Raw genomic sequence first — 22,504 nt, 5'->3', positions numbered from 1 at the left:
CAGTGCTGTTGTCAAGACAGAGAACATTACAGACCCACAGAGCAGTAAAAGTGAGCGCTTTACTAAATCAAGAGCCGCCCCTCTTTGAAACCACTGAATTCACACTAAACACTGAAACTTAAAACATGAAAGCGATCTCCACATGACCCTTAGTTTGAGTCCATGTCATGTTTCAAGTCTTTTAAGGTCAAGTCTATGTCAAGTCTCAAGTCTAGAGGTCGACCGATAACCGATTAATCATCTAATAGTTAAAAAAAAAAAATAATCCATTTATAGAATGTTCTAGAAAAATTTGTAGTCTTTCCTTAAAAAATGAAGACTCCAGTCATATCAGTAATCTTATAAAAGCTGTTTTATTCTACATGGAGAGGGTCCTCACATGGGGGCTGCCATGTTAGAATCACATGACTAGCCGAATACTACTCGCTTAATCTCAGTAACCGTCCTGTTATTTGACACTTTCACTAATTGATTAAAGTAATCATGGCTGACTGTGAATTCTTAATTTCTGCAATAGCATCTGAAACTGAAAAACATTGATTTTAAATGATGCTGCATCCAAGCCGCTAGGTGTCAGTGTGAGTCCAAGATGACATGAAGACAAAACTTACTGAGTACACCTTTAATACAAGCATAAAAATGTATCGTTTTTCAAATGATGCATTACAATAAAAGTGTTTCGATATCATGACATAGCAGTGTGTGAGTATAAGAGTGAAAAATAAGTGTTTATAAAGTCAGTTGTAATCGTGATTTGTGAGAAAGTGAATAAAACGCACAGTTGTTGTAGCGCCTCTAGTGTTCATTTGGCCAGGAAACTGCAACGAAAAGTAGAATTTGGCAAGTACAAGTCAGTTTGCAAAAATGTTGTTTTAGTAACGTTCATTCTATAAGACTAGGCTGCTTTTGTCACAAGTCTCAAATACCTTTTGGTAACCGTTTTCTATAAGCTGCAGTGGTAATTCAAGAATAGCCGCACATTTTTATAGAAAAAAAAAAAAAAAGAGTGGAAAAGTCTCTCTTGTATCAAATCAAAATTCAGAGAAAATATTTCTCCCTTTTTTTGAGAACAAGTTATTATTTTTTTTTCGCCGCTTAACTGCAACTCAAGTTTCCATCTCTGGCCTGAGCAATTATTCCAAATTATAGTAGCATGACTACAATATCTTAATGGAGACTTACTGACTTCAGCATAATCTCTGACCTCTGCAGCTGGCGGAAATCTATGTATAGCTCTCTATAGCAGTGAGGCCCAGCCGTTCTGTCTGGTGGGGTGAACCTACTGACCCCTAAAAATGTAATCATGGCTTCAGAGAAATAATCCTTCTGTGGGGTATCTCAGGTTTAATGCACTGCAGCCACGTTCTAGACAATTGGATATCTACCTTGTTTTTAGTACTGGACCCTCATCATATTTCCTCCCAACCATTCTCAAGGACCCCCAACAAGTGCACTTTTTGACAAATTAATTTCCATGATATTTCCATTCGTTCGGATTAGGACAAAATCATTTTATAGAGATGGCACTCACGAAGAGCAATTTTTAGCCAATAAAATATTTTAGAGCAGAACATAACTAAAAAAATATTTATTCACGATATAAATTTCCATGACTTCTGAAGATTTTACTAATTTCCATTCATTTTCCTTTGAACTGATTTTGACAGGTTTTGCATGAAAATGGGAACTCTGATACTAATAATTGTATTGTATAATATACTAATCTTATTTCTTTATAAATGTTATACATAAATGATTCAGACCCTTTGGATTATGCCACTACCCACTAGATGTCTTTGAATTTCCGGTTGAGAAACACTGTTTTAGACTCAAATCCAAAGACAAATCTATTCCCTGCTTGAACCAACCTGCTGCACAGTGCGATAGCCCGTATCAGCACAAGAACCTCCTAACAATATCCTCTCTTTCACACACACACACACACACGCACGCACACACACGTTGGTGCAGCTATCCTTATGAGGACTCTCCATAGACAATTATTTTTATACCGTATGAACTATAGATTTTATCCCCTAACCCTCACAAAAAACTTTCTGCATTTTTACATTTTCAAAAAAAACATCATTTACTATGTATTTAAGCAATTGGAATTAGAAATTTCCTCATAAACCACATTTATAGCATAATACCCTTGTAATTACCAGATTGTAACCTAAAAAAAAATGTCCTCATAAACCACCCAAACCCACACACACACACACACACACACACACACACACACACACACACACACGCGCATGCTTGCAAACAGGAGTAATTGTTTCCAGATGTTGCAGCAGTACAGTATCGTGCTGTACAAGATATGGAAGCTGAGCAACAGAATACAGCGATCAGTGGCTTTTATTTTGATAGGCAGAGGGAAGCCGTTCAGATAAGGACAGAACAAAATGATGGACAATGTTTTTGTTCTCACTGAGCCTCTTTTGAGACCTCCAGTTGCTCTGAAGCCTCAGTATCTGGTTTGTTTTGTCCAGCAGCCAAGATACTCTTTGTCTGGGGACTTGGCATGACAAGAACTCTAACATCAACAGAATTAGACATCAAAATATTTAGGCAGTGTTTCCCACAGGATTTTGTGAGACTGTGGTGGGTGGATCATGGACCCTCTAGAGGAGTCCGGGGGCATGCTCCCATGTAAGAAACTTTTGTACATTTTAAAGTTATATGCATCAATCTGGTGCACTTTGAGAGCAGAATTAAGAGGCTAGATCTATGAAGCTCTTCTAGATCTTGTGCTCTTGTAAACAATTTTGTGCTCTAGAAGTAATTTAATCATAAACACATTGGTTGTATAGATATGAATGGTGATGACACGGCAAAAAAAGTCACACCCACAAAGCATAAACGAGATGGAGTTTAATGCAGTTCACAAATGGTCAAAACACAACATCGAATAGAGCATACATTTGAGCCAGGGCTCGACATTAATCATTGTCATGTGCTTGTCCTCCGGACAAGTAAATTGGTCATTCACTTGTCCGAGTAAAAAAGTTACTTGTCTGGAGAGAAAAAAGGACATTTAAGTTACATGCTCAAGTAACGTCAAAGTTTATGTTGTATATTTTTAAAGTATAGGTTGGTTCAAGCAGGGAATAGATTCAATAAAGGCTATACATTAACACTATACCAAAATTTCAGTAGTCGGTAGTAAAATTTGACGATTCTCAATACCAGCTTCAAAACCACAACAAATAATAACATTAACTATGTTCATTATGGAAGAATGCAGGGGTGTAAAGTAATGAATTACAAATACTCACATTACTGTAGCTAAGTAGTTTTCCCCAGGAATTGTACTTTAAGTAGTTTTAAAATTGTATACTTTTACTTGAGTACATTTTAAATGCCGTAACTGTACTTTTAATGCGCTATTTTCCCACCGCCTGTGTTCGCTACTTCCCTGTCCTGATTTTATTTTGAACTATCAATATGATTGGCTAGGGAGAGTCTCGTGACTCCCGTCAAATCAAATCACACGTAAAACACTTGAACGGCAGCTGTAGATTGGGCAGCAACTGTTATGATATGGAGGATGCCTCAAGCACAGTTCAACACCTGAACATCACGGCCGCACCTAAAAGGGCTTTTCGCAGTGAAAAAGGCCAATTGCACGATTGTGTCATGTGAATTTTACTTAAGCCAGATATCAGCATTAATCCTGCCTCTAATTTGAAGAAACATATCGAGGTAAATTTCATATTTCTGCTTACTAGATTGTGTGTGTCTATAATGTAGCCTGTCTGTAGCTGCGTGCTGTTTGATTGACAGGCAGCTAATGTTTGTGCGCTAATGCGGGTGTGCCTAAACGGTCAAATACACTTTATAATTCCGCCAATGTCCGTCTTGGTGAGGCATTAATGTAAAGCGTATTTGCATCAAAATGTTGGACTTAAAGTGTGCATGTAATCAAACAACAATAATAAGGAAATGAGAAATCCACTCACTACTTTTGGCTGAATAACTTGAGTAGCTTAAAAATATTAATGTAATAGAATAAAACAGTGACATTTTTAATAATAATATTTTTTAATAATATTGTTAGTTTTTTTTTTTTTTTTTTATAATACCAACCCCTGAAGTAGAGAGAGTGTTAATTTGTGTAATAAATTACCATGAAAGTAGAGATGATAAAATATTTTATAATTATGCCTAGCCTTTATCAAGTTTTTTCTAATGCCTGATAGAAAAGTATCAACCTTTGTTGATCAATACTTCAGGCAGAACATTCCACCTGTCATAAACTTCAGAAAATTGTGCATCATGAGCAACTATTGCTGGGCTTAAAAGATACAAGAACTAAATCAATGTTGAACATTGTATATCAAAAGAAGGACAATGTGGCACCCCATGTGCTACTTAAAGAAATAGTTCACTCAAAAATGAAAATTCTCTCATCATTTACTCACCCTCATGCCATCCCAGATGTGTATGACTCTCTTTCTTCAGAACACAAAATAAGATTTTCAGAAGAATATTTCAGCTCTGTAGGTCCATACAATGCAAGTGAATGGATACCAAAATTTTGACGCTCCAAATAGCACATAAAGGCAGCATAAAAGTAATCCATATGACTCCAGTGGTTAAATCCATGACTTCAGAAATTATATGATAGGTGTGGGTGAGAAAAAGATCAATGCTTAAGTAAATTTTTGCTAGAAATTCTTCTCCTTGCCCAGTAGATGGTGATATGCATGAAGAATGTGAATCACCAAAAACAAAAGAAGAAGAATGTGGAAGTTAAAGTGGAGATTGACTGAGCAGGGAGGAGAATTTATAGTAAAAATGGACTTAAATTTTGATCTGTTTCTCACCCAACCTATCATATCTCTTCTGAAGACATGGATTTAACCACTGGAGTCATATTGATTAGGCTACTTTTATGCGGACGTATGTTATTTTTGGAGCTTCAAAATTTTGGCACCCATTCACTTGCATTGTATGGACCAAAAGAGCTGAGATATTCTTCTAAAAATCTTAATTTGTGTTCTGCTGAAGAAAGTCATACACATCCGGGATGGCATAAGGGTGACTAAATGATAAGAGAATTTTCATTTTTGTGTGAATTATTCCTTTAAAGCCCAATGTGGCCCCTTCACCAAACAACTGCTCTACCGCCTCTATTGTGCGGGACATGACGTGCCAAATGACCCTCCTTTTTTAGTTTTTTTTTTTTTTTGCATTCCTTGCATTGTTTTGGACATGTTTTATGCACAACAATAACTTTCTTAGTCGATATTAAGGAAAATTTAGACCCAAAGCATAAACTGATTTTAATGTAATTGTTTCATACATTATGATATTGAAAATAACTTTTTCATCTTTTCATTTCTGTAATCATGTCAACCTTTATTTTTTTTAAATCAGATTCATGTAGTGTTTACAGTATCATAGATTAAGTGATGTATTTTAAAATTTGTCAATCACAAACACCTATAAAATACCAATTTTTTTATTTTTTATTATTCTTTCTGGCCATAGAAGTGAATGTAAATTATGGTATGTGTGCTACATGCAGCATCAAGTTTTTATTTTAAAGGGACATAGCTTTCACAACTCAGTACTCAATACTCACTACTCATGAGTACTTTTAAATGAGCTACTCTTTTACTCTTACTTGAGTAGTTTTTAGGACAGGTACTTTTACTCTACTCAAACGAAATTTTTTAAGAAGTAACAGTACTTTTACTTGAGTATTATTTTTCACTACTCTTTCCACCCCTGGAAGAATGGTTTCAAGTTCTTAAGTAAATATTCAAGACTAGTAAACAAACAGTAATAAAATAACAATTAAAAACAGCAATTAATAAAATAAGATTAAAAATAATAGAACAAAAAAATATTGTTAAAACAAATTCAGTGCTTTTTTGAAACTGATTTAAAAGTTTTTAACAGCAGTAGGCCATCAAGTATTCAAGTAAACATTCAGAATGAAGTGCAACACAAAACTATTACTGGTCTTCACTGTATGATTATAATACATTAATACTTTTTAAAGCTACTAAAGTTACCCAGTCAAGAGCAGTGAGTGTTTTCTCATTTTCTTGTTATGGTTGTTTGATTATTATAATGACACACTAGACAGCAACAGGTCTATTAGCTTACATTTACAGTACTGTGCAAAAGTCTTAGGCACATAAGATGTTTCACAAAAACATTTTTCTTAAGATGGTTATAAAACTCAGCAAAAAAAGAAAGGTCCCTTTTTCAGGACACTGTATTTTAAAGATAATTTTGTAAAAATCCAAATAACTTTACAGATCTTTATTGTAAAGGGTTTAAACAATGTTTTCCATGCTTGTTCAATGAACCATAAACAATTGATGAACATGCACCTGTGGACACTAACAGCTTACAGACGGTAGGCAATTATGGTCACAGTTATAAAAACTTAAGACACTAAAGAGACCTTTCTACTGACTCAAAAAACACCAAAAGAAATATGCCCAGGGTCCCTGCTCATCTGCGTGAACGTGCTTTAGGCATGCTGCATGGAGGCATGAGGACTGCAGATGTGGCCAGGGCAAAAATAAATTGTAATGTCCGTACTGTGATACGCCTAAGACAGGGCTACAGGGAGACAGGAAGGACAGCTGATCGTCCTTGCAGTGGCAGACCACATGTAACAATACCTGCACAGGATCGGTACATCCGAATATCACACCTGTGGAACAGGTACAGGATGGCAACAACAATTGCCGAGTTACACCAGGAACGCACAATCCCTCCATCAGTGCTCAGACTGTCCGTAAAAGGCTGAGAGAGGCTGGACTGAGGGCTTGTAGGCCTGTTGTGAAGCAGGTCCTTACCAGACATCACCGGAAACACGTTGCCTATGGGCACAAACCCACCTTCGCTGGACCAGACAGGACTGGCAAAAAGTGCTCTTCACTGACGAGTCGCAGTTTTGTCTCACCAGGGGTGATGGTCGGACTCACGTTTATCGTTGAAGGAATGAGCATTACACCGAGGCCTGTACTCTGGAGCGGGATCGATTTGGAGGTGGAGGGTCCGTCATTGTCTGAGGCGGTGTGTCACAGCATCATCGGACTGAACTTGTTGTCATTGCAGGCAATCTCAACGCTGTGTGTTACAGGGAAGACATCCTCCTCCCTCATGTGGTACCCTTCCTGCAGGCTCATCCTGACATAAAGCTCCAGCATGACAATGCCACCAGCCATACTGCTCGTTCTGTGCATGATTTCCTTCAAGACGGAACGTCAGTGTTCTGCCATGGCCAGCGAAGAGCCCGGATCTAAATCCCATTGAGCACGTCTGGGACCTGTTGGATCGGAAGGTGAGGGCTAGGGCCATTCCCTCCAGAAATGTCCGGGAACTTGCAAGTGCCTTGGTGGAAGAGTGGGGTAACATGTCACAGCAAGAACTGGCAAATCTGGTGCAGTCCATGAGGAGGAGATGCACTGCAGTACTTAATGCAGCTGGTGGCCACAGTGACTGTTACTTTTGATTTTGACCACCCCTTTGTTCAGGGACACATTATTCCATTTCTGTTTGTCACATGTCTGTGAAACTTGTTCAGTTTATGTCTTAGTTGTTGAATCTTTTTATGTTCATACAAATATTTACACATGTTAAGTTTGCTGAAAATAAAAGCAGTTGAAAGTGAGAGGACGTTTCTTTTTTTGCTGAGTTTATATATCTTCAGCTTTAGTGTGTCAATAGGAAATATACATTTTAAACTCTCGAACATTCCTTTTGCAAATAGAATAGAATAGAAAAACAGGGAGCTCTGCAACAGATAGCATGGCCCCCACAGAGCCCCCCACTGATCATAGAGTCAGTCTGGGATTACATGAAGAGACAGAAGCAGTTGAGAGAGCCTAAATATATAGAAGAACTGTTGCAAATTCTCCAAGAAGCTTGGAACATCCTATCTGCCAACAACCAAGAAAAACTGTCCAGGTGACCTAGGAGAATTGGTGATGTTTTGAAGGCAAAGGTGGTCACACCAAATATTGATGTAGCTTTTTATGTTTACTGGACTTTGTATGACGTTAACTGATAAATGAAAACTTTTTATGGCATTATTTTTTGAAGATATACTCACTATGCAACATTTTTCACAAGTGCCTAAAACTTTAGCACAGTACTGTATATTTACAAGTGCTGTTTACGTTCACTTTAGACATCACTCTCTGTGTTTACATGAATACCTCACCAAGATGGGCATTTTGGCGGAATTTTGAAATGTATTTGACCGTTCACATGCGCATTAGCACGAGCATTTTCGGAAACACGCGCATGTTCAGCACACACACATACTCCTCACGCTTTTGCAAAAAGCAACGGTACAAAACACAAAGTTAGAGATCTTTTATGTTATTATGAGAAGTGTACAAATATTTTCGGTTCATTATGAAACTGTGGTGGGACAAATTAGACTGTGGTGGGCCATCTAGGTTATTAATGGGAAACACTGTTAGGGATCCAGAAATATAGGCATGTACGAGAACGAGTGTGTGGATAAGGGTTGGGTATCGCCAGCCACCTCATGATACGATACATACTGTGATACACATGTCATGATTCGATGCATCACGATATATCACGATATCATGATTCGATTCAGATTTATAAACTTTTAATTTATTTGGTTAAATTACAGTTATCATGTCCATTGTGCTTACATACAGTATGAAATTAATTCTCTTTCAGCTAATGCTGTTATTAATTATACAGGGAACCTTCTAACTTGGTAAATTACGAAGAGATTCATTTTTAAACTTTTTATTTTCATTCATTTTTCACATTTTAGATTTATTTTTTTTTTTTTAAATACACAAATCCCATGTAGTCCATCAATAAATATATTTTTTATTAGAAAGAGACATTATTCAATGAAAAATGGATTGGTGAATCTCATCTTTGAACACACATTACACAGAAAGAGTCAAACCAAACTTTTCCTCTCAGCATGCAGTGAAAGGATCTCAGTGCTCAACTTCACCACTACACTCCTCAAATACTGGTTTGCAAAATCTGAAAAATTACCAGCCAGTGGCTAATCACAGATATTTTTAGTGGCATATGCAAGTGATTCATGTGCATAGTAGAGGGCTGAGCATAGAATAAAAGACAGATCTAGGGATTTTAAGAATCGACATCATGATCGTTCGAATGAAGATAGCAATTAAGTGGAAAATCAATATTTTTTCCCCAAACAGAGTGGGCTCTATTTTTGCAAAGCGCAGCCCTAGAGGTAAAGACCGTGCACTATATCTTATACAATTTTTGTTTTCGTACCAGTGCAAAGCGCAAGTGGTCATGGGTGGGAGTGTTTGCACTATCGGTGGATATAGGCGGGAAAACTGGGGGTGCATTGTATGTTAATGAAATGGTGCAAAGCACAATATGCAATTTTCCTGAGAAATAGGTTATTGCGCTAAGATGTTTCAATACCACGTCTGTTTTCAGTGCAATGTCTAAAGTAAGTTTCTGAATTTGCAGTCTGGAGATTCTACCAGCAGGTGGTAATAAATTTCATGTCCAGACTCTGAAAATATAATGGAACATCAAATTATGTCCATGGCAATCACTGTTGTAGGTGTTTTATGAAATTTTTTTTTTTTGAGATTTGTGTTAAACTATCTATAGGTCATGGTTTATATTTCAATTATTATTATTATGTTTACAATTGTATTTATGATCTAATTTGAATTTGTATTTTTTGTTGTCGTAGAGTGATTTTTAAGTCACTGCAAAAGGGGCTGTTTGAAAAAGTTGGAAAGAGTAAAATGTTTGGATTTTGTATGATTTTTTTATACACTTCATTGATTATATTTTCATTTCGTTTAAAGTGTAATTTGAATTAAAAATTGTTTGTGGTAAAACATTTTCATGTTAAAATAAATTAATAGAAGTAGAAGTGCACCGGTAGAAGTGCGTGCCAATACAATCACTGTTAATACAGCCATGATTTGTGTGTCAGTAGATGAAAATGATTAATAATACTTACATTCTCTATAATTTAACAGAGCCTACATCCATATCCTGAACCACATTTTCTATGCATATAAAAGGAGTGCGTCACATTCAACAAGGACCAAAATAATGCAAAAAATAATGTAAGTACATATCTTTTCTTCTAATTTATTGAATAAATTTACACTACCAACTTCTTATGAATGTGCTGTCTTTATTTATATCGCTGGTGCTTGAGGGAATGGACTAAAGGGATAATTCACCCCAACATTTGTATTCTGTCATCATTTACTTACACTGAATGTTGTTCCAAACCCATCTGAATTTAAAGTTTTGGAGTGGCCCAGTCAAAGTCCTGACTTGAACCTGATTGAGATGCTGTGGCAGGACCTTAAACAGGCAGTTCATGCTTGAAAACCCTCCAATGTGGCTGAACTAAAACAGTTCTGCAAAGAAGAGTGGGCCAGAATTCCACCACAGTGTTGTAAAAGACTGATCTCCAGTTATCGGAAGCGTTTGGTTGCAGTTGTTGCTGCTAAAGGTTGCACAACCAGCTATTAAGTTTAAGGGGGCAGTTAGTTTTTCACATGGGTGATATAGGTGTTGATAACTTTATTTGCATCAATAAAAATAAATAAATAAATAAATAAAAAAATTATATATATATATATATATACACACACACACACACACATACATATATATATATACTGTATATTTGAAAACTGTATTTTGTGTTTACTCAGGTTGCCTTTGTCTTATGTTATATCTCGTTTGAAGATCTAAAACAATTTAGTATGAAAAATACACAAAAATAAAAGAAATCAGGATTGGGCAAATACTTTTCCACAGCACTATATATATGTGTCCTCATTTGGATAATAAAGTAAATGTGTGTGTGTGTGTGTGTGTGTGTAGGCAATGCAAAGGGTGTGGCAATGTGAAAGCACTCCGGTCCGGTCTGTGTCAAATTGACTGTATCCTGCCACACCATTCTCATGTGTTACGCAGCCATGTGGAGCCTCTAGCATGTTAGCCAAACATATACAAGCTGCCTATATTCAATTATTAAAAACATTTGGTCTGATCCTCTCAGTCTCAACACATTATTGGTCAACTCAAGGCCAACAGAATTAACAACAGACAGATGGATTTAGTCTGTTGGTAAGGTAGTTAGTATTTCTATAAGGAGTACACAATGGTCTTCTCTTTAGAGACGGATATGTCCTTCACACTACACACAAACTGATAAGATTGTTCTGCCTTCCAACACCAGTATCCACCCTCTCTAACACTATTGGTTACAAAGTCCTCTCTTTGTCTTTATCAATATGCGAGGAAATCCAGAACACAACAAAAAACAAGATGTTCTTGTCCTCGTGTCTATGCCTCCAATATACATTCAGCTGAGATCTGACAGTAAAAATAAACACTCACAGACGCAGAATGAGCCTTTCGCACGCTGGTCAGATTATCCATTTTAAACCGGTAGAGAAGAGAGAGAGAATCTGTACGCCTGCGTTAAACTTCACTTGAAAATTCACCTTCTCTCCCAGACAGCTTAAGCACCTGCTAACCTCACTGCATAAAGTAACTCGTCTCATTTCAGGAGGATGGATTTAAGCTAATCTGGCAGCACAGCCTGTAGGCCCAGTTCTGACACAGAGGTGTTTTAGTGGGCCTGACCTCAGCACACAGGTGTCTGATTGGGGTTCTGAGAGGATTGGCAAGGGGTAGGGTTTGATCTGAAGTTGTCAAACTAGTTTTACAGAAGCCAAACCAAAAAAAAAAAAAAAAACATGCTCATATTACAAAGACAGGGACAAAAGTATGCCGGAATGCAAACATGAGAACATTGCAAACAACATCTTAGTCTTAAATCTTACACCTAAAATAAGAGTTATGACAGATGCTGGAAAGAATCAAAACAACCAAGTGGTTGGCAGACTATAGAGCCGAGACAGGAAGTCAGAGATGCATCTTGTAATTTCATATACATTTTATGTTTATTCCTTATAGAGTGGTTTAGTGTGGCACTAGCAGACATTTACAAATATCATACAGTATATGTCTATATACACTCACTGAGCACTTTATATAGGAACACCTCTAGACCTACTTTTTCATGTGATTATCTAACCAGCCAACCATGTGGCAGCAGTGCATTGCATAAAATCATGCAAATACAGGTCAGGAGCTTCAGTTAATGTTCACATCAACCATGAGAATGGGGAAAAAAATTTGATCTCATTCATTTCGACCGTGGCATGATTTTTGGTGCCAAACAGGTGGGTTTGAGTATTTCTGTAACTGTTGATCTCCTAGGATTTTCACACACAATAGTCTCTACAGTTTACTCAGAATGGTGCCAAAAACATCCAATGAGTGGCAGTTCTGCGGATGAAAATGCCTTGTTGATGATAGAGGTCAACAGGGAATGGCCAGACTGGTTCGAGCTGACAGAAAGGCTACGATAACTCATATACCCACTCTGTACAAATGTAGTGAGCAGAATAGCATCTCAGAATGCACAACACGTCAAACCTTGAGGCGAATGGGCAACAACAGCAGAAGGCCACGTCCACACCACAGTGTTCCTAATAAAGTGCTCAGTGAGTGTATATCTGGACAAAGATTTCATAGCAAAGGGAGAAAAGGGTCAGAAGAGGCAGTGAAAGAGTGATGCAAAGGGATTAAAGTGCAGAGGGGAATAAGACTGCTTTTTCTCAAGGGAACTAGGGTATAAAGGCAAGATTCCCAAGGCACGTCAGCCTATATCGAGAGAACTACCAGAGCAAAAACACATCCACGGGAACTGATAAGAGTGAAGACAAAGAAAGCAAACTAAGATAAAAAGATTGAGAGTGAGTGTATGTGAGAGAGGGATATATAAAATTACACAAAGATTTAATGCCAGAGTTCTTATACTTTCTCGGACAATGTTATACTTGCTATAGCTATTAGTTAATTTAATTTCTCTTATGCTTTGCAAAATAGGCCGTTTCTTACTGAAATCATTTTTATTCTTCTTTAAAGCCAAACTAAGTCATTTCTGTGACACTAGCGCCACCGAACGCAACTAAAAATAAACAATGTTTTCAATTTAACAGATTTCTGAATACACCCCTCCTCTGCTGTTGTCCAAACTGTCAGATAGTCCTGCCCCACAACTCACGCCATTGGTTGAGTAACATTGTTGGGAACGGGTCTAAGCGGGTCTCTTGAAACAAATACAGGAATTTTATAGTTGTCTCTCTGCATATTAAGATGGGATAGAAGAAAGTATTTTAACTGAAAAAGTTACTTAAGGTTTAAATTTACATCCCAACATTTGTGTGAACCTGGCCCAATTTGGGTCAGAACCCGTACTTTAAAAAAGTACTGATCCAGTAGCTCATTGCTCAGCTATGTTAAAAGTAGGTAAAACCAAAACCAACAGCACAGACATTAGCTAACTGGGTGTTACAGACAGTATGGTGGTCTAATATGGTCTTTGTTCAATTGCCATTGCTTGTTTAAGCATAAAAATGCAGCACAACACAATGAGAGCATTGTGTACGGAATGGGAACGGAAAGAAACAAAATCACCAACATTTCCCCCTTCAAAAGAAGAAACATTTCCAGCTCCTTGACACATTATTTCTACCTAGAAGACAATAATTATGAAACAAACAGTGCCACATAGAAAGGATGTTTCTCCACTGGAAAAAAGGAAGGCTTCTATCTTGCTTCTGAGACAGAGTTTTAAAACAGACGTCTGGAATGTTAATCAGATCCTAGAATTATCTGCAAGACCATACAGGATATATGACAGCAGAATGAGACTAAAAATCTCCATGACATGCAAAGAAGTCTTACCCTCCTGGACTCTGGGCAGGTTGGACTGATCCACCTCCAGTTCTGCCATGACTGTGGCACTGCTCAACAACTCATGCCATTCAGATCTGAGCACAGCACCACCTGTTCTCATGACAGAGAAACTCCAGTTAGTGCTGAACCGAGGGGCCAGTATTTGTATTTTTTTTTGTCAATGTGTCCCAACAGACAGACAATTTGCCATTAGCTCATTAAATCTGATTTACTTATGACACACACATAGTGTTAAAGGGAGTTTTCCCAAAAAACAGATCAATATTTAAATCCTTTTTTTTTTACCATAAATCTCCACATTGTAACTTTCAAAATGTGAAAGTAAAAGTGGAGATTTATAGTAAAAAGAATTGATCTGTTTCTCACCCACACCTATCATATCACTTCTGAAGATATGGATTTAACCACTGGAGTCGTATGGATTACTTTTTTGCTGCCTTTATATGCCTTTTGGAGCTTCAGATTTCTGGCCATCAGAGCTGAGATATTTTTCTAAAAATCTTAATTTGTGTTCTGCTGAAGAAAGAAAGTCATACACATCTAGGATGACATGAGGGTGAGTAAATGATGAGAGAATATTCATTTTTGGGTGAACTACCCCTTTAATTCACTGGGCTAGTACTGTATGGCAAAAGCTATTAAAACACTAAAAAAGCATATCCACACCAAAACACAAATTACACTCAGTAATGAAGCATTTCCATAAAAATAAAGTACAACATAAATAAATAAACTAACATTTTAAATAATAATAAAAGTAGATTGATAGAATCCTTAAGTTATTATCTGTAAATAAAATAAATGCAAAGATTAATTTGATCGAAAATATGGTCCAAAGCTTATTTAAAAAAAAAACTAAACAAAAAAAAAAAAAAAAAAAAAAAAAAAAACAACAACTCAAATTTAGGCTTTAATCCAGAGAACATGAACACAAATGCAAGCAGCATAAATGTACTTTTCCTATAATTGCTTAACCTACAATTGACCAAAAACATGTAGAAAAACACAGTGTGGATTCTAAAAGAGTTAACATGCAACTGCAGCACTAATGCAAATTCAAAAAATTCAAAAAAAAAAAAAAAAAAAAAAAAAAAAAAAAGCGAAACTAAAACAACGAAAAGCAACCTCAAGAAAAACCGTGACAGCAGAAGTGGAAATGAATGAAGACTGTGCGGTAGACGGATTTCACTTCTCATTCCTCACGTTCACACCACAATGATTCACCACACGAATATGAAACATTGTTGTTGCGTTAGAAAAATGACTACAGACAACTACTCTATCGCTGTACGGAAACAGTCTCTTACCTGCCCCGCGCACTTTTCTCCTACAAATGCTCTTTTATTTTGCCCAAAGGTTGAACTGCTTGTTGAATACGATAGCTTCTCAAAACTGTCCCACTTCTCATAAGCGCGTATTTCGATTTGGCAGTATCTGAAACAAGCCTGACTGTAATTCGCCAATTTCAAAGTTTCCGACTAGGCAGTCTGTTTTTGACAACGAGACCAAAAAAAAAAAAAAGCTTCCATAGGGATGGTAAGCCAGCATGGACAAACTTCTGCTCATCCAATCAAATGAAATCCTTATAATACAGCACTTTCCTCTACAAGTAAAATGTAGGAAAAATACAACAAAAAACAACTAAAATACAATGATCTTGATTTTAAATTCCCTAAATCACTCCACTACTATTGTTTGAGCAACTTCTGTCTTAGTTTTCGAGTATTTATAGATACCAAATTACTATTTTTTACTTATGTTATTCTTTTAGAATAATAGTAAAGTCATCACAACTATGGAATAATAGAAATGGAACTATGGGAATTATGTTGTGACTAAACAAAATCCAAAATAAATCAAAACTGTGTTATATTTTAGCATCTTCAATGTAGTCACCCTTTGTCTAGATTTTGCAGACATGTACTCTTGACATTTTCTCAACCAACTTCTTGAGGTATCACCCTGGGATGCTTTTTAAACAGTATTGAAGGAGTTCCCATCTATGTTGGGCACTTATTGGCTGCTTTTCTTAATTATTCGGTCCAATTCATCCATTTAAAAAAAAAAAAAAAAAAAAAAAAAATAAATTAAATACATTTTTTTTTTATAATTAAATAAATTAATATGTTGGCACAATTATATTTTTGTCTACAAAACTAATTTCAAATATTTAAGCATACGCCTTCAGATCAAAAGATTTTTAAGATCATGAGAAAAATTTCGGTCAAGTGACCCCAAACTTCTGAACGGTAGTGTATATTTCTAAAATCTGTAAACAATAAATAAATAGTATTGTACTTTTACGAATTTACAAGCTATTCCTCAGAGGTGTAGTATCAGTGTAGTATGACATGCTGCCCTCTATTGGCAACATGGAGCACAAGCCACGTTTGAGCATTAAAATTCATGCATTTACAATGCAAACAGAAATATTACGCGAAATGGTCCATATTTCCCTTCAACACCTTTGTTTTTTGTACAGAACATACAATATAAACAATATAGACTGATTGCATTTTGTATTGTACATTGTGTATTGCAGTCAAGTCAAAATGTATCAAATGGACAACAATGCAGCCTGCAGCAGTGACTACTGGCTATAAGTAGTTTCAAGTTCCAAATATACAGTATGTATACTAAATGTTTGCATATATAAAGTACAAAATATATACTACAAAATATCAACAGATATGGCGTCCAATACAATATACGCATATATATATGTAAGCAATATCACACGAGCAAGAGTGCGATATGGCCCTACATCAGCACTGCTGTGATTCGGCCGCAGGCACGAGTGCCGTAGGTAATTCAGGGCCATATAGCATGATTGCAAGTGTGATATTGCTTATATACAACAGTTCAGTGAACAATTAGGAAAAACTGTGTACGGTCACAAAACACAAAAACCCGCATATGTGCATGGAACTACTTTCTTACGCGATGGATCATACTCTGCCGTTGCTGGTTCAAAACAAATTATGTGTCCAAGCCTCTCAAAACCATCACTTCAGAACTTCTAGTATCACAGCTTGGGCTGTTTCTAACATGTTACTGAAGAAACAAGGATGTGTGTGTGTGTGTGCGAGAGAGAGAGAGAGAGAGAGAGAGAGAGAGAGAGAGAGAGAGAGAGAGAAAGAGAGAGATATGGAGCGTGTGCGATCACCTGTTGATGATGCTGTAGTGTGTTAGTCAGCTTTCTGAAGATAATGTCATTTTGGCGATATGCACCCAATTTTCTCTGTGGAAAAATAGCCATCCAAACAGGGGTATTCCTCCCTATTTCGCGGTAGCTGGTACGCAAGAGTCTTTTACTATAGAAACCGCAATGTCCTCTGCCATTTTGTCCTATCCAATGTGGAAAGTCCGGTAAGAGTTAAGCGCCTTTAGATTGTGTAATTAATCAATCTGTTGTGTCTCTCAGCTGTGATGAGCCTTAATGCTGAAGTTGTTAGTTTAAAGCCATTTAAAGCTTTTTTTCTAGCTTTAGTAGTGTAGTAGTAATATGAGCGATCATGGAGTGCTGTTGAATATAAACACTGAGTGATGCTGACTCACTTCAGGTCACCAACTGGCTGATATTACACACAAAATTTGTCTTTTTCCACCACCTGCTGGCTAAAATTTGTAATGTCACAATATTAAATGTAAAGAGACATATAGCTCTTAACACATCTGCACTGCTCTAACACTTTAGTTTAGAACGGCACAAACACAAGCAGAGTGAATCACACAGTGAATCGTCCGTGTGATGATGGTGTCAGACCATCAGTACTCATGGAACATCTCTCGTCCAATCAGATTTGTGGACTGGAACTAACTGTTTTATATATATATATATATATATATATATATATATATATATATATATATATATATATATATATATAAAGGTGGCCAAAAGTTTGGAATAATGTACAGATTTTGCTGTTTCGGAAGGAAATTGGAACTTTAATTCACCAAATTGGCATTCAACTGATCACAAAGTATAGTCAGGACATTACTGATGTAAAAAACAGCACCATCACTATTTGAAAAAAATAATTTTTGATCAAATGTAGACAGGCCCCATTTCCATCAGCCATCACTCCAACACCTTATCCTTGAGTAATCATGCTAAATTGCTAATTTGAAACTAGAAAATCACTTGCCATTTTATCAAACACAGCTGAAAGCTGTTTGGTTAATTAAATGATGCTTAACATTGTCTTTGTGTTTGTTTTTGAGTTGCCACAGTATGCAATAGACTGGCATGTCTTAAGGTCAATATTAGGTCAAAAATGGCAAAAAAGAAACCGCTTTCTCTAGAAACTCGTCAGTCAATCTGACGAAGATTTCATACAAAGGTGTGCACTACAGTCTTCAAAGACAAAAAAGTATAAAAGTATTTGATAAAAGTATCAGTTTCTTAAAATCTGTACATTATTCCAAAATTTTGGCCGCCAGTATATATATATATATATATATATATATATATATATATATATATATATTATAATTTAAATTGTACTATACTGTATTACATATTGTACTGTGTTGTATATTGCATTTGATATTGTATTGCTTTGTATATTGCATTGTGTTTAATATTGAAGGCTATTCATCAAAACAAAGTTATCTAGCATAATAAGCTTCAACTATTTAAAATTTTCACAAAAAATGTAGCCAGGCTGTGAGTGATGTACATCCTTTTAAAATGCCTCTTCACTGCACACGTCTGCTCTGTCCGATTATTCTCCACGCTTTGCAAATGTCAACAGTGCATCACTAATACGACTTTGCCAGTGGGTGATAAACAAATGTCATGCTCTTTCTTCTCAGTGGACTGGTAATCTGGAGTACTAATGTCCCTGGTGTTCTTCCGCCATACAGTAGCTGTTAAAACATAGGCTTTCCTTAGGTTTTCTGTGTAAACACAAATCAACAATATGTATTTGGAAAAATGAGTTTGAATATTTAAACCTTGAAACATCATTGGGAAAAACTTGAACGTTAGAATGAAGATATCTGAAAACATTTGTCAACTGACCTATATTAAGATGCAAATAATGCATGTTTATTGCTTTTGCTGAGATATTATTGTTGGCATCAGTGTGACTGCATGAGCTCCCCATAAAATCTGTTTACCTATGCATCAGTTCACCAACTACCTCTCCACTGTGAGATTGTGAAATATATTTTCATTCATTCCTATGCTAAATTGACCTACATCGTGGGCTAAATACGACAGGTGACATTTTCATATAAATCAATTTATGTTTTCTGCAGTCTCAAGAGTTGATAAACGGACATTTGCACACCTGTGTTCCAAAATTGACACATTCAGTAAAACAGGTCAATGAGATTCAAAGATCATAAACCGAAGGCCTGATTCACAGCTCATCCTACAGTATGTCCCTTTTTTGCCATTTGTTTTATTCATGGTCGTTTATTAACTTGACAAGATCAGAATTTGAAAATAAAACTCCCAATAAAAAAAGGATAATTTATTATTAGTCATTCAGCTTTGATAGAGTGGGGTTTATAAAGTAGGTATATTAGATAAGAGTCCGCCAATCCACCTCATTCACCAAAGCCCAGACCTGAAAGGAGCCTGAATCTGCTGCAGAGATGATCTGTAACTTACTTGTGTCCTGCTCTGCCCTCCTCCTTTTCTTCAACCCTCTGCTAGCACATCCTGTAACAGACACAGTTGAGAGGGCTTATGCCGGCTCGGGTGAGTGGATCAAGACTTACTGTTTGAAATATTCAGAGGAAATATTATGGAAGAATGAGGAATTTTAGCTTATTAATTATCTAGTTCATCTGACATTAAAGGGTTAGTTCACTCAATAATGAAAATTGTCTTATTACTCACCCATCCCAGATGTGTATGACTTTCTTTCTTCTGCAGAACACAAACAAAGATTTCTGCTCTTTTTCAGCTCTGTAGGTCCATACAATGTAAGGGAATAGTGATCAGGACTTTGAAGCTCCAAAAAGCAGATGAAGTCAGCATAAATATAATCTATCAGGCTCCAGTGGTTTAATCAATGTCTTCTGAAGCGATCCAGTTGGCTTTGGGTGACCAAAATGTAACTCCTTTTTGACTGTACATCTTGACAGCAGTCTCCTTGGCAATCATGATTTCAAGCTCGTTTACACTTCCAATAGCTCCATCTAGCGCACTGCGCATGCTTAAAGCTCTAGGAAGTGTAATCGAGCTTGAAATCATGATTGTGCCTACAGACTGCAATGGGAAGCTGAACCATGAAAAAGAGTTATATTTTGGTTTGTTCTCACCCAAAAACAACAGGATCGTTTCAGAAGACATTGATTAAACCACTGAAGTCGTATATGGATAACTTTTATGCTGATTTTATCTACTTTTTGGAGCTTCAAAGGCCTGATCACCATTCACTTGCATTGTATGGATCTACAGAGCTGACATATTCTATTTTGGGTGAACTATCCCTTTAAATAATAAGTATAAAATAAATTTCATTAAAGAAACAACTCTGTTTCTTGTAATGTTAATTCTGAACCAGTATTGCGTTTTTCTTCCGTGGAACAGATGATGAGGAATTTTGAAGAATGTACTGGTTGCTCTTTTACATGCATTTACAATCTATGGGGACTGGAGCTTTCAAACTTCAAAACAGATGCGAAAGCACCATTAAAGAATCATAAAAGTGTTCCATATGACTTGTGCTCTGTATTCTAAATCCTCTGAAGCCATATGATAGCTTTGTGTGATGAACAAAATTTAAGTCGTTATTCACTGGAAACCTTGCATTTGCCCTAGCTCTCCTTAGTATATTCATAAATGAAATGTTCTTTCTAGTTGCAACCTTTCAATGAATTGGATCCGTTCTCAAAATCGATTTGAATGATTCGCTCACAAATTGGGCTGATCCAGCCACAGCGGTTCTCAACTTAAAAGCTCACTGGATGGGAAGATTATTAGTGAATAACAACTTAAAATGTTTTGTCTGTTCCTCACACAAAGCTATCATATGACTTCTTGGATACTTTTGGACATTTTCTTAAGCTTGAAAGCAGTACCAATTCATTGTAATTGTAAAAAGAGCGAACAGTACATTCTTCAAAATTTATCCTGTGGTGTTCAACAGAAAAAAGTCATAAAGATTCAGAATGACATAAAGTGAGTAAATAACGAGAGATTTTCATTTTTGGGTGAACTATTCCTTTAATAATTTGCCAAAAAATTATTGCGTAATAATTTGCGTAATTTATGTATTGCTTAAAATTATTAACTTAATATAATAATAAGTGCTGCAGCTGATAAATGTGGCTGCAGCCGTAAGTCCAGATGAATTCTCCATCTCTGATCTCAATGATCTCCTGCAGAGGTCAGCCGGCGCAGGACATTTCCCCCTTCTTAACCGAGAGTGAGAGTGAGACCCATTAATCTCAGCCAGACATTTAATCTGAAAAGTTACAATTACACCATCTTTCAGTGTTCCGGAAAGCTCCTCTGCAGAGGAAAGACATCTTTAATCTCTTACATTTCCTACTCTGAATGTTTATGCTGTTCCTTTTGCAGATATCAAAGTGTCTGGGCAGATTCCTAAAGAGGCCCTTATAGAGGTAAAGGAAATGACAAGTGTCTACTCTTTTAACATGTAATTAACACTTTGTTCATGTATATTATCTTAGATTCATTCCATTTACATGGAAATATGGTAACACTTTACAATAAGGTTAAGGTTAGTTAACGCAATAAACATGAACTAACAATGAACAGTAGGGTACATGGGGCTAAAGGCACATCTTAAGGAAAATTTGCTTTTCTCTGGTCACAAAATGTATCAAGATCAAAAAAATTGATTTCTTTTTATTGAATATTGATGGAGCAACATCATTTGTGTGAAAATATACCATATCGCCTCAGACAGTTCATGAAGAGAGGAAGTGGTGCAGACTACTTCTGGAAATACTGTGTTTGCGACATGAACATTGACATACTGAACAGACTGTGAGGGCTTTTACAGCTTTTCATACCAGTATGCACACGCACACACACACGCACACAAACACAAACACAAACACACACACACACACACACACACACACACACACACACACACACACACACACACACACACACACACACACACACACATGCACAAACAAACAGCCTTGTTGATGGACAAGACATACATGTTGTACAAGGGAAAAAATATAATAGGACACAGATACAAACAGATACACTCACAGAGTAACGTTTTTTTTTTTTTTTTTTTTTTAAAGATTATGCTCATTTACAGGTTCATTGTATTTTTGTGGTCTACTAGAATAGGTTTACATGCTTTAATGTTCAAAAAACACATTATTTATCTCATACTGTACATTGCCGCAGCATCTCATTTCACCCTCTGTCTGAAACGCTCTGTTTTAGCTCCTGTCTCTTTAAATCCCCCTTTCCGAAAAGCTCAGTCTGCTCTGATTGGTCAGCTGGCCCAGTCTGTTGTGATTGGTCAACTGCTTAGAGCGTGTTTCTGAAATGTAACGCCCCTTACCATAACCGAGTTTCAGCTTAAAGTTGCCCTTAGGCGGGCATAATGCAAATGTGTTACATAGTGACATAGCTAAGTCACGGAAATAATGGCTGGACTGCAAACCAGCCGTTTCAGGCAGTTCAGGAGCAGTGTTTTCTGTGGGAGAGAGT

General features: G+C 36.6%; 1 protein-coding gene across 6 annotated transcripts in view; it reads right to left on the bottom strand.

Annotated features, from left to right (window-relative positions):
• ccdc187 (coiled-coil domain containing 187) overlaps positions 1-15,347 on the bottom strand; it is a 35,039-nt gene extending 19,692 nt beyond the window's left edge. Inside the window, exons 1-2 of one of the 6 annotated variants that reach the window (XR_007893785.1) lie at positions 15,141-15,347; positions 13,822-13,923 (exon numbers count right to left, since the gene is read on the bottom strand). Coding sequence is in view for 4 of the 6 variants with exons in the window: in XM_051662346.1 (XP_051518306.1) it covers positions 13,822-13,870 (49 nt within the window). In the remaining 2 variants the exon portion in view is untranslated. Of the gene's footprint in view, positions 1-11,400; positions 11,648-13,821; positions 13,924-15,140 lie in introns of those variants that run through there. The other 5 variants (XM_051662346.1, XM_051662347.1, XM_051662350.1 and 2 more) reach the window with 5 other exon arrangements.
• Positions 15,348-22,504: the final 7,157 nt, after the last annotated feature.

Source organism: Myxocyprinus asiaticus, chromosome 29, assembly GCF_019703515.2.
Source record: "Myxocyprinus asiaticus isolate MX2 ecotype Aquarium Trade chromosome 29, UBuf_Myxa_2, whole genome shotgun sequence".
NCBI classification, from domain to species: domain Eukaryota; kingdom Metazoa; phylum Chordata; class Actinopteri; order Cypriniformes; family Catostomidae; genus Myxocyprinus; species Myxocyprinus asiaticus.
This window is presented reverse-complemented; position numbering and strand designations above follow the sequence as displayed.